Source organism: Furipterus horrens, unplaced genomic scaffold (genome assembly GCF_987537825.1).
Source record: "Furipterus horrens unplaced genomic scaffold, mFurHor1.1.pri manual_scaffold_2, whole genome shotgun sequence".
Lineage (NCBI taxonomy): Eukaryota > Metazoa > Chordata > Mammalia > Chiroptera > Furipteridae > Furipterus > Furipterus horrens.
The window spans coordinates 194,110,170-194,123,624 of NW_028327172.1; the positions used below are offsets into that span (position 1 = coordinate 194,110,170).

Sequence of the window (13,455 nt, forward strand, 5' to 3'; positions counted from 1 at the left end):
CTAGATGTAATAGGATGAATCTTTAAATAGACCCCAACGATCATATGTTTTTACTTGGTCATTACTGTTTTAGCTCTTTAATGTTTTTCTTTATTCCCTGGACTAATCCAATTTTAGAAATAATATCTGCAACCAAAGCACATATAGTGCAGCTATTTCTGAAAAATCTAAATGGCCTAGTATTTAGTATATCATTAAAAGAGCAGTTGTGGTTAAACAAACAAGTAAACAAATGGATAAAAATTACTGTAACTCATGTATGATAAGAAGGATAATATTACAAGTTTTTTTCTGGTGTGTTTGCACTGTAATAAAAGAAATATGGATAAAGTGAATAAAATGTGCTTGATTATTGAGAAATGAAATTCCCAATTAACATAGGGCTGTGTTTATGAACAGTGTGTCTGTTCTCATATTTTATATGTGAAATATATGTTCATAATTACCAGCTATAGTTTTGATTTACTAAGACATGAAAGTATGTAATCCTGGTTCATCCTCCTTTGTTTTAAAATCTTCACTTTCAGAGCAGGCACTTTGTGCCCAGGAATGTGGCACTGTAAATTTACTAAAAATGTACCCATCGATAGTAAGATAAAGGTTCTAAATTCATAAAAGAAGAGGATATCTTCATTTAGAAACCAAAGCACTAAATTATAATTTTACAGTCACAACGCAAGCCCCAGCTCTTCCTAGGCACAGTGGAGCAACCTAGAAGAAACAAGAAGACATACATGTTGGAGTTGTAGGTAAAAATGTTGATAACACTAGACAAGTTGGTGAAACACTGAAACGGCCCACGCTTGCTGGCAGAGCTGCTGCCCCAGGCTTACTGCCGGCCCGGTCCCTTCTCCCAAACCCCGCTCCTGATGTCAAACTGTCACAGACACCCCATATCACATGGGCACATCACATAATTATGTGTTATTCACTTTTCTTTAAAGGTGATTTTTTCTCTTTTATTAATTGATACACAATTCACACATAACATTATATTAATTGCAGGTGTACAATATAATTCAATATTTATATATATTGTGAAAAAGGTGTTTTAATAGCTCAGGAATTGTTCTACATGAAGCACAGTTTTGGGCACAATGATGTACAACATAGATGTGAGGAAATGCCGAGTATTTAAAAGCAACTTTGTGAGCAATGTGGAGAAAACATAAAGTAATATCTTGAGAGGCCCTGTAAGAGAAGTATTATCTCAGAGAGAGTAACTGCAGGCCTGAGATCTGCTTACTCCAGAGGAAACAGTAACTTCCCACTTACTGGCTCCCTGCTCTGTGCGTAACTGAAAAGTCTAAATCCATTCCACTGCTTTTTTAGCAGAGTAAATGAATAATCAATACAATCTATTCAACTCCCTAGTAGTGGAAACAAACCTCATGAACAAACTCTATGACAGTGACAGAGAAGTGTGGGGTGCTAAGTGAAGGAAGATAAACTTATTATGGATAAGGAACAACTCTTAAATCTCACATTTATTTTCATTAAAAAAAGGTACCCTAGATAGTAGGCAATTAATAGAGAAAATAAGTGTAGGAAGAATAATTTTCAAAGAAGGACTACTTTGAACATAGTAAGAATCCAATCATTTGACCTAAGAGAAATAAAACATTAGCATTTAGGAAAGAGTAACTAATATAAAGTACTAAGAAAGTTTGCTTTGTACCAAGGAGAGGATTTTAAAAACACATCAGACTTCAATTATAAGAGAATTCTCAGTTATTCTCTATCTGAGTCAGTTGTTCTGATCACTGTTATATCTTCTTGAACAAATAATCTATTTTAATGCCATCATCTACTTATAATATTCCAGGAGTGACCTCTAAGTCACTTAAATCAAAGCATCTGTTTGTAATTAGCAACTTTTCTCAAAACACCCAATACACTAAGTCTCCACACTGTTAATGTACATGTTGTCAGGACAACCAGCTAGAAAGTTTAGCTTAGAGAATTTATTAAATACAATGCAGACACCTGCTTTTGGTCAAGGCTGGTAGTAGAGTGGGTAGTGGCTTAAGAGTTAGTAATCTCATTTCGTTTCCTGCACAAATGTGCTCTCATCTATTTGTTGGAACACTGAATGAAAATATTAATTTTTCAGATACTATGGTTCTAAATTCACTTTTAGGTGCTTTAAAATAGTAATAGAGGTAGCATCCATGTAAAATAGCTATGTGGTCATAGACTATTAGTTTTGATACAGAGTGTTTCAGCATAAAGTGTTAATTATCTGTAATAACAAGGCTCAAATACTGGCCAATAGATTTCCTTATAACTGGCCTAAGGGCTTAAATCAAGTACAGCTGAGAAAGAGATTCTTCTGTCTTGTTTTGGGCTCCCTGGTTATCATTCACAACTGCTCCTGCCATGGTAGAAGGACGATGGGAGGTAATCACGTAATTTCTAATGAAAGCCTGTAGCTCTCACTCAAACCTTCACTTGTTCTGTCCCTGACCCAATTTATCCTGTCCCCAACTGTTGCCACGTGAACTTTTTATTACTGTATCACTCTCTTGGTTCAAAGTCTCCACTGGCTTCTCATACCAAACTCTCTAGCTGGACCTTCACAGACATCCATCCTGACCCCAAATTTTCTCTCCAATAAGAACTCCTACTCTTCTCAGGCACGGATCCTTACAACCAGCTGCACTGCCTCAATGTAGCCCACATAGTCCGGCTTCAGTGCTATTTCTTCCATGTTTTCACAAGGTTCCTCCTACCTTTTTGAATGGGATACACTAAGGCTTTGCTTAAATCCAACTTTATCTCACTGAAGCCCTCTCAATAACATTTTTCTTTTTTCTCTTTGATTTTCCCTACCACTCACTGCCTGTACCATGGGACACTTCCTGTCAACCACTCTACGTTGTGGTTCTCTCCTTACACAGGCAGACCATACCTACCTAAGTAGTTAAGTTTTATGACAGTCGAGGTTGTAAGTTTTGGCTCAGTTAAACATTTGAATGTCTTTTATGAACTATATACTGAATTGGGGCACAAAAGTCCTGATCCTGTTATTGGTGATGAGATCATTCCTAGAAGTGCTAGGCCCTCCCAGAAATAGGCACCGTTGGAACGCTTTCTGTTAATAAACTTGCCAGGTCAAATTTCTTACTTGTTAATGTAATTTAGGATTATCATCTTAATTAGGTTATGACCAGCCATTTGATCTGCTACCAAATATCAATGACTCGAGTATTTAAAAGTTATTGGTCATGTATGGGTAAGCAGCTCAAATTTTTCTGACTACTGTCTTTGTTTCTAGTTTTCCACAGTCTCCCCTCCTTTTCTTAGAGCCCTCCTGTGGTTCTACCAGCTCTAGCAATGCTACAACATCTCATCAATTTCCCAGCAAGCAAATGGTGGCAGACTAACTACTAATAATTTGAGTAGTATTAACTTACTCTTTAAAGGTAATTTTGGATTTTATTTATGTTATAAAATTAAACATTTCCTCTTGTTTTCTTATATTTAATTAAGAGATGACTTTATCATGTTGATGCTATATATTTTGATACTGGACAAAATTGAGAGGATATGTTTTACCAAAAGAATTGTTTTAACAAAAACCGAGTAAGTGCATGAGGTTTCCCTTTTCTCCACATCCTCGCCAACATATGTTATTTGTTGACTTTTTGATGACAGCCATTCTGACTGGTGTGAGGTGGTTCTCACTGTGGTTTTGATTTGCATTTCCATGATGATTAGTGATATTGAACATCTTTTCATATGTATGTTGGCTATTTGTATGTCTTCTTTGGAGATATGTCTTTTTGTGTCCTCTGCCCGTTTTTCAATCAGATTGTTGTTGTTTTTGTTATGGAGTTTCTTTTATATATATAGGATAGCAAGTCTTCTTTTTTTTTTTTTTAAGATTTTATTTGTTTTTAGAGAGAGGGGAAAGGAGAAAGAGAAGGAGAAAAACATCAATGTGTGGGTGCCTCTCAAACGCCCCCAACTGGGGACCTGGCCTGCAACCCAGGCATGTGCCCTGACTGGGAATCGAACCAGTGACACTTGGTTCGCAGGCCAACACTCAATCCATTGAGCCACAGCAGCCAGGGCTAGGATGTCAAGTCTTTATTGGATATATCATTGTGCACTGTTGGTGGGAGTGAAAACTGGTGCAGACCCTATGGAAAACGGTATTTGAGATGCCTCAAAAAACTAAAAACATATACCATATGATCCAGCAATTTTACTTCTGGATACTTATCCAAAAACAAAAGAGAGAGAGAGAGAGAGAGAGAGAGAGAGAGAGAGAGAGAGAGAGAGAGAGAGAGAGAGAGAAAACCTAATTTGAAGAGATATATGCAACCCATGTTAACTGCAGAATTATTTACAACAGCCAAGATATGTAAGTAACTTAAGTATCTCTGATAGAAGAATGGAAAAGAAGATGTGATGATATATATATATATATATATAATGGAATATTATGCAACAACAAGAAAGAATGAATCTTGCCACTTGTGACAACATAGGTGGATCTAGAGGATATTATGCTCAGTAAAATAAGTTAGGCAGAGAATGACAAATATTGTATGATTTCCCTTATATGTGGAGTCTAAAAACAAAACAAAAATAAGCAAATGAACAAAACAAAAACAGACTCATAAGTAGAGATGAAAATGATGGTTGTTACCAGAAGGGAGAGGGTATGGATGAAAAAGAAAAGGGGAATAGTCAATAATATTGTGATAAATTCACACAATGACAGATGATAACTTGAATTAGTGAGGTGATCACATTGTAAGGTATAAAAATGTCCAATCACTATATTGTACAACTGAAACTAAATAACCAATATAAGACTGTATATCAACTATACTTAAATTAAAAAAAAAACAAAAAACAGAGTAAGTGGAATAATGAAAAATGAAATGACATACCTGGGTCCACTCATTTGTCTGGGGATCATAAGCCTCCACTGTATTAAGATAAGTCTGTCCATCATACCCTCCAACAGCATATAATTTATCTCCAAGTAAACAGACCCCCACCGCATCTCTGCTGATGCTCATAGAGGCCACTGCAGTCCACATATCTGTTTTGGGATCATATCTGAAAGAAAATTTTAGAACTGGAGTTGACCTCATTCTCACAATATTTTCTGTAAAAAGTTTTGTTCTCTAAGCTTATCATTTGTCTTATTATCTGCTATATAAAGTACATTTGGACATAATTCAGAGAACAGTATCAATGTTTTCCTGAAAACTTTTAACTTACAACATTACAGATTCATTTAGCAGATGTGTAACACTAGAACTTTTCACACATGCTAAGGAAAATACTGAAAACTGCTTTAAGGTTTTAGATTGCCTACTGAAAATCTGAGAAAATCAATACATGTAGATCTATATAGGATAACTTACAGCTTCAACCATGGTAGCTGTTCATTTGTGGACCTTCATGAAGTATGTTTACTAGAAATGTCTGAAGCTGTGTACCTAAGATCAGATACATGCTTAGATGTCTATATTGTTTCTACTGTCTCATATCAATGAATAACTTTTCACTGTGTGCAGTACAACACTGAACCTGTGGTAATTTATGGGGCAAAGTGCATAAAAACTTCCATAATCCTTTCCTGGATTATAATATTCAATAAGCATAGTATGAATTAGTTTCTTCCCAGTGCAGGTTAAATGCAGGTGTAACATTACTTCTTTCTACAAAAAACAAAACAAAACAAAAAAACACATACCCAAAGAACCAACTCTGCTTCTTATTTCACAGAAAGCAATTATTATCCCAGCAACTTTACTTTTTATTCTTCTTTTAGTTATTTCTAATTTATTAAATAACACACATATATACATTATATTCCCATTGTTCTAAAACTACAAAATTCTTTTTAACAAATATACTTTATTGATTATGCTTAACAGTTGTTCCAATTTTCCCCTCTTTGTCCCCCTCCACCCAGTACTCCTCTTCCCTCTGGCAATCCCCACCCCCAACCTTAGTTCATGTCCATGGGTCATGCATATAAGTTCTTTGGCTTCTCCATTTCCTTTTACTATTCTTGACATCCTCTTGTCCATTTTGTACCTACCAATTACACTTCCTAATCCCCATTCCAGCTGATAACCCTTCAAATGATCTCCATATCTATGATTCCGTTCCTGTTCTTGTTGTTTGCTTAGTTTGTGTTTTTAGATTCAGTTGTTGACAGTTGTGAATTTGTTGCCATTTTAATTGTTCATAGTTTTGATCTTCTTTTTCTTAAATAAGCCCCTTTAACATTTCATGTAATAATGGCCTGGTGATGATGAACTCCTTTAGCTTTATCCAGCTAGGAAGCACTTCATTTGCCTTTCCATTCTAAAGGGTAGCTTTGCTGGAAAGAGTAATCTAGGTTGTAGGTCTTTGCTTTTCATCACTTTGAATTATTCTTGCCAGCCCTTTCTTGCTTGCAAAATTTCTTTTGAGAAACCAGCTGATAGTCATGGGAACTCTTTTGTAGGTAGCTCTGCTCTTCTCTTGTTGCTTTGAAGGTTCTCTAGCTCTAACCTTTGGCATTTTAATTATGTGTCTTGGTGTAGTCCTCTTTGGGTCCAACTTGTTTGGGATTCTGTGTTTCCTGGACTTGTATGTCTATTTCCTTCTCAATTTAGGGAAATTTTCTTTCATTATTTTTTCAAATAAGTTTTCAATTTCTTGCTCTTCCTCTTCTCCTTCTGTCATCCCTATGATTCGGATATTGGTACTTTTGGAGAGGTCCCAGAGGCTTCTTATACTATCCTTGTTTTTTTTGATTCTTGTCTCTTGCTGTTCTGGTAGAATGCTTATTTCTTCCTTATGCTCCAAATCATTTATTTGAATCCTGGCTTCCTTCCCTTCCCTGTTGGTTGCCTGTATATTTTTCTTTATTTCACTTAGAATAACCTTCATTTCTTCCCTTATGTTGTTGCCATAGTCAGTGAGTACTTTGAGCATCTGATCACCAGTGTTTTGAACTCTGCATCTGAAGGTCAGTTACCTCCGTTTTGTTTAGTGTTTTTTCTGGGGTTTCGTTCTGTTCTTTTGTTTGGGCGATATTTCTTTGTCTCCTCAATTTGGTGACCTCCCTGTTTGTTTCTGTGTGTTAGGTAGAGCTGCTTTGACTCCCTGTCTTAGTAGTGTGGCCTATTGTATAATAGAAAAGCACCTGTAAATTGTGTGAGGCAGAGCCTTAGGTAATTGCCATGGAAGGGCAACTGGCTTCGTTGCTTTGTGGTTCTGTGTTGGGGGGAGGCCTCAGATAGGAGACAGTGCCACTGCCTGACTTCTGGAGTTTTGCCTGGCACTCACTCTGTTTCTAGTCACTTCGTTTCACCCACTCCCCGTATGCAACTGGCGCCCTTACAGCTGTTGCTGTGGTGCTGAATCCGAGTGGGTGGGTTTGCTTACATTCTAGGACTGTGGGGCCCCGTAAGAGGAGTCTCCTGATAATCTGGCAGTTTTCTGCCACCCCAACCCCCCACCTGTTTTTACAGCTAGAAGTTATGAGGATTCATTTTCCTGGTTCTGGGATCCTGGGCTATGTCATCCTGCCTGTGGCTATTATCACTTGTTTCCAAGGTATCCCTCCTGATTTGTATCTACCACACATGAATGTGGGATTCCTACTCTGCCGCTGCTGCCACCTCTCTGTGCTACACCATGTCTCCTCACCTCTCTGCCCATCTTCACGTCTCCACTCCTCCCTGTCAGGATAAGTGTGGCTTCTTTAAATCCTTGGTTGTCGGACTTCAATTACAGTTCAATTTTCTGATACTTCTGGGTGTTATTTGTTTTGAGGTTTAGTTGTAATTGTCTGTGGTTGCACAAGGAGGTGAAGCATGTCTACCTATGCCTCCTCCTTGACCGGAAGTCGCCAAAATTCTTAATAAAACCTCGATACTTTACATGACCTGCCCCTACCTCCATCCCAGTCTTCCTCCTTTCCTGCCACTCTCTCCATCACTCTGTATTCTGTGACTACAGCGGCTGCCTTTGAGTTTCTGAATGAGTCATATTCCTTTCTGCTTTGGAGCGTTCATACATGCTCCTATTGGCTTTCCTAAATCCACTCAATGTTCTCTATTCCTTGAACTACACTGAGCACAAAAGGTGGAGTCTGAACTACTGTCTAAATCTTCCACTGATGTTAGGTTTCTTTACCTGGCTGCACACTTGGATTTCATGAGGCCAGTCTGGATGACTTGATAAAGCTTCTAAACCTCATGAGCCTTTTATTTTATTATTTCATTTTATATCCAAATATGTTAGAAATGCCCTGCTCCTTTTCACTTATTCAGCCTCCGGCCTCTAATTCATTATCTCTGAAATTCACAAAGCTCCTTTTCTTTTATTAGGTACAACATCCAGTATAAAATGGTATACAATGAATGTTTTTCTTCTGATTCAATTAATAAATTATATTACCAATTCTAAGGTCAGTTTAAGTAGGCAGTTATGAAAGCAGAACCTAGAGAGGCTCTGAGGAGACAGAGAGATGGCTAGAGCAGATAATCCAGTATTTACAAAGCTCCTAAGGAAAACTGCATATGGTGGATGATCAGTAAAGAATTACTAGTTTTTCTGAAAGTGTCAGAGGCCTATACTTGTTCTTTTTTATTCCTAGTTCTCCTTCATAAGAAATTACCTCTCCACACAGTCTGAGAGTCTTGAAGTCAAGTTGGATGCGGGAGCATCATGTCCTCCAATAGCATACAGCAATCCATTCCAGGTGGTCACTCCTACTCCCCCTCTCCTTTTTGACATTTGTGCACAGAGTGTCCACTTATTTGTATGAGGATCAAAACACTCTACTGACTTGAGACAAGAACTTCCATCACGACCACCAACTGCATAAAGTCTGTAAAAAGAACAAGCAAAATGATAAAGAAGATATCTATGCTTAAGACAAAGAGGTCATTCTTAACAGTCTTTCTTTGAATTTAAAGTGCCATCAGTTATAAGACACAGTGTCAGTTTATGTTTCATTAGGAAGGTGATATGCCATCAATTAAATGACATATGTACATATATATATATGTATATATCAGATATCACTACACACACATAAGAAAGAAAACAAGCTCACATGAAAGCAATGACAGCTGTTTCACAGATGCCATCTGTTTGACATCTGTCTGATACATCACCCTTAATTGTAAGATGCCATTGCATTTTTAGAGATGTTGAAATGTATTTTAGAATATAGAACATATGGTATATAAATAAACCATGCCTTATTTCCTAAATAACTAAGATAGGACTTTGTTATAAAGGAGAGAAACTAACCTTTCAGCACCTATCACAGGTAAGGCATTTTACATGTATTTATTTAATTATCACAACGATGCTATGAGAAGCCATTTGTATCACTGTTTCACAGCTGAAGACATTGGGACTCATGGAGATTAAGAAACTTGAATGGGGTTACCCACGAAGAAGCAGAATCAGGATACAGACTTACAATAATGAGCAACTGTACAATGAGCAGTTATCTGGGATGTACTTGTAGTAATAAAATAGGAGAATAAAAGGATAGCTTGAAACAATGGTATATAAATTAATATTTACTATATATAAACAGTGGTCCTCCATTAATTTAAATTACTGCAGATAAAGATACTGTAAGTTATCTAAAATAAATGTGGTATGTTAATGAGCTAAATGTTCCCTTGATCAATTTAAATTCATTATCAATTAACATATAATACTAATTTGAAAGTCTTTTACTCTAAATATATGTAAAGTACTTTAAATATTTGAACATTCAAGTATTTTTTATTAAGCACAAAATCTTCTTGTACCTACTTTTTACTTGGGAAGCTCTTTATAGATATTTTTCTATTAGGTTTTTTAAAAGAGTAATAAATTCAGTTCATTGCTAATACTAAAGATCATACAGTTGTAATTTATAGACTTTAGATAATATTTAACTATTGTTACAGTCTCAAGAAATAATATTTAAACTACCAATTTTCTGCCCATTAAAACACTAAGTATTTATATTTGGGTAATATACATATTATAAAGATGAATTTTCATAATTTTAATTTATAATTTAAAGTACACCATGACACTCAAGCAGGTTTTTAAATAAGAGGTTGACCATATTTTAAACAGCAATATAAGGTTGTAGCAATACCTTGTTGTAAGCTTTAAGCTATATTGTAATATGAACATTTAAATTTATTTGAAACTTTTTTATCTGTTAAAAACTACTTTTTTGTGTTACTATTCTCTTTTTTTTGGTATATTTTATGATGTTGTTACAGCTGTCCCAATTTCTTTTCCCTTTACTCCCCTCTTCCCAACACCCCCCTTCCCTCCAGCAATCCCACCCCCTATAGTTCATGTCCATGGGTCATGCATATAAGTTCTTTGGCTTCACCCTTTCCTGTATTATTCTTAACTTCCCCTGTCAGTTTTGTACCAACCAATTATGTTTCTTAGTCCCTGCACCATTTCCCCATTTCTCCCCCTTCCACCTACCTCCCAGCTGATAACCCTCCAAATGATCCCCATACCTATGATTCTGTTCCTATTCTGGTTTGCTTAGTTAGATTTTGTTTATATTTTTTAGATTCAGTTGTTGATAGCTGTGAGTTTGTTGTCATTTTAATGTTCATAATTTTGATCTTCTTTTTCTTAAGTAAGTCCCTTTGACATTTCATATAATAATGGCTTGGTGATGATGAACTCCTTTAGCTTTACCTTGTCTGGGAAGCACTTCATCTGCCCTTCCATTGAATGATAGCTTTGCTGGATAGAGTACTCTTGCTTGTAGGTCCCTGCTTTTCATCACTTTGAATACTTCTTGCTGGTCCCTTCTTGCCTGAAAAGCTTCTTTTGAGAAATCAGCTGATAGTCTTATAGGCTCCCCTTTGTAGTAACTCTTTGCTTTCTCTTGCTGCTTTTAAGATTCTCTCTTTGTCTTGAACATTTGGCATTTTGATTATGATGTGTCTTGGTGTGGTTCTGTTTGGGTCTAGATTGTTTGGGACTCTCTGTGCTTCCTGGACTTGTATGTCTATTTCTTTCACCAAATTTGGGGAGTTTTCCTTCATTATTTTTTCATATAAGCTTTTGATTTCTTGCTCTTCCTCTTCTCCTTCTGGCACCCATATGATTAGGATGTTGAAATGTTTAAAGTTGTCCCAGAGGCTCCTAAACCTCTCCTCATTTTTTAAAATTCTTGTTTCCTCGTTCTGTACTGGTTGACTGTTTTTTTCTTCCTTATGTTCCAAATCATTGATTTGAACCCCGGTTTCCTTCTCTTCACCATTGGTTTTGTGTGGATTTTCCTTTGTTTCATTGAGCATAGCCTTCACTTCTTCCCTTATGCATTTGCCATACTTAAGCATATCTGTCAAGCTGTGAGCATCTCTATAACCAGTGTTTTGAGCACTATGTCTGTTAGGTTGACTATCTCCTCATCACTTAGTTCTCACACTGGAACCTTAATCTGTTCCCCCTTTTGGGCAATACTTCTCCGTTTCCTCATCTTGACAGGCTCCTGTGTTTGCCTCTGTGTCTTAGGTAGAGCTGTCGCACCTGTTACATTGTAAGGGGCGGAGCCTTAGGCATTCGTCAGTACAGAGCGACCTGTTTCACCACGTTGTGGTGCTGTATATGGAGGAGGAGTCTGAGAGGGAACAATGCTGTTTGCTTAGCACTCACCCCTTTTCCAGGTACTTCTCCCACTTCTGTATGGGCCTGGCGTCTCTCTAGCTGTTGCCCTTACTGTCGTTTCCAGAATCGGTGGATCTGCGGATGTTCTAAGACCATGGGGCCCTTTAAACAACTGGACTCTGCTGAGAGAGTGGCAGCCTCTTCTCTGTCCCAGCTCCCACTGGTTTTCACAGGCCAAAGCAATGAGGCTTTATTGTCCCCAGTGCTGTAACTGTGAGCTGTGTGGTCTGGTCTGGTGCCTGGGAGTGCTCCCCAGGTGTCCCTCCTGACTTCTTAAAATGTGTGACTGCACTTTCTGCCGGCCTGCCCCTGCCACTGCTGCTGCTGCTGCCACCACATCATGTCCTCTCTGCCCCTCATACCTGTCTGGATGAGTATTTCTTTATATCTTTGTTTGTTGGACTTCCCTGAAGCTCGATTTTCTGAACTTTGGTTGTCTCTCTAGTTTTGAGATAGTTGTATTCTTTCTTAGTTGTGGAGGGAGATGCAGTGTGTCTATCTAGGCCTCCATCTTGGCCAGAAGTTGTGTTACTATTCTTAATGTTAAACTATTTTAATCTTTAATCAATACTTGATGGAATAATTATCTAAATACTGATCACAGAATATCAGAAAGCATCAACAGTTAGAAAATATCATTAATTAAAAATACATGCACACATACTCACACGTGCACACATTCTGCAACAGGCTTCAAGGCACCTTACGCTATTCATAATGAATTCATGGGTCTTCACTATGAAAAGTGCATGAACTCTGAAGCCAGATTCTCTGGTTTTGAACCCTGGTCCTGCCACTTATCACTTACCATTTGTGATTGAGGACAAGTTATTTAACCTCCACCTGCCTGAATTTTATCATACATAACATCTAGAAGTCCTGCCTCAGATGATTACTAATGATCATATTTCAAGTATTTTAAACAGTACCTTACACACAGTAAATACAGCATAAGTGTTTGAGGGGAAAATTAATTCTGTCTCTATTTTCATTCTTTTAGAAAATTGCATTTTTAGGAAATGGCAGATGTATAAACAACATTTAGTCTATGCTAATATCAATGGCTAAATTGCATTGATTACACTTCTGAAGAATCATTATCTCAAGCAATGGTCTTCAAACTGTATTCTAAGAACAGGATTCTGAGGACTTGAATTTCAAATGAACCATTTTTGGGGACCCACTCAAGTTTTAAAAAGTAGTTTTAATTTTCAAAAATATCAGCTGGCTTAATTAAATACCATGCAAAATTCAGAACTCATCTTTCCTTCTTATGACAGTACCTATTACAATAAAAAAAGAAATAGTATGTCAAATTGTGATAGTTTTGTACTAAATATTTTAAAATGTAAGATTTAGGCTTTGCCTAACTTTTATAATTACGTCTTACCTGACTTGTAAAATTATGATCAAGAATGCCAACAGTGGGTAGATACTATTTGAGATTAAACTTAGAAAAAAACTTTTCTCCTGTCTGCAAACTACTTGAACAATTTAACTGAAGTTTCCTGAGATTCCAATTAAATTGCTCTAGTAGTTAAAGTAACTGTTTTCAGCTTTTTTGTGAATTAGGATTTTTTTCACACTGGACTACCAAAACAAAACATAGAAATAATCTTTAAAACAGATTTATTCTTCTACATTAAAATTTATAATAAGTAAATATTATAAACTTGAACTTATAATAAATTTAAAGCTTATAATAAATTTGAACCTCTGTTTGCCTTAAGTAACGAGGTTTCCATAAGATTTCATTAGAAAGAGAGATTC

At 36.7% G+C, this 13,455-nt stretch overlaps 1 protein-coding gene across 1 annotated transcript in view; it reads right to left on the reverse strand.

The window, feature by feature from the left end:
• Positions 1 to 295: 295 nt before the first annotated feature.
• The window catches only part of LOC150020229 (kelch-like protein 5), a 42,775-nt gene continuing 29,615 nt past the window's right edge, over positions 296 to 13,455 (reverse strand). Inside the window, exons 8-10 of the mRNA XM_090268189.1 lie at positions 8,645 to 8,857; positions 4,905 to 5,076; positions 296 to 711 (exon numbers count right to left, since the gene is read on the reverse strand). Coding sequence (XP_090124315.1) covers positions 655 to 711; positions 4,905 to 5,076; positions 8,645 to 8,857 — 442 coding nt within the window. The 3' untranslated portion in view covers positions 296 to 654. The remainder of the gene's footprint in view (positions 712 to 4,904; positions 5,077 to 8,644; positions 8,858 to 13,455) is intronic.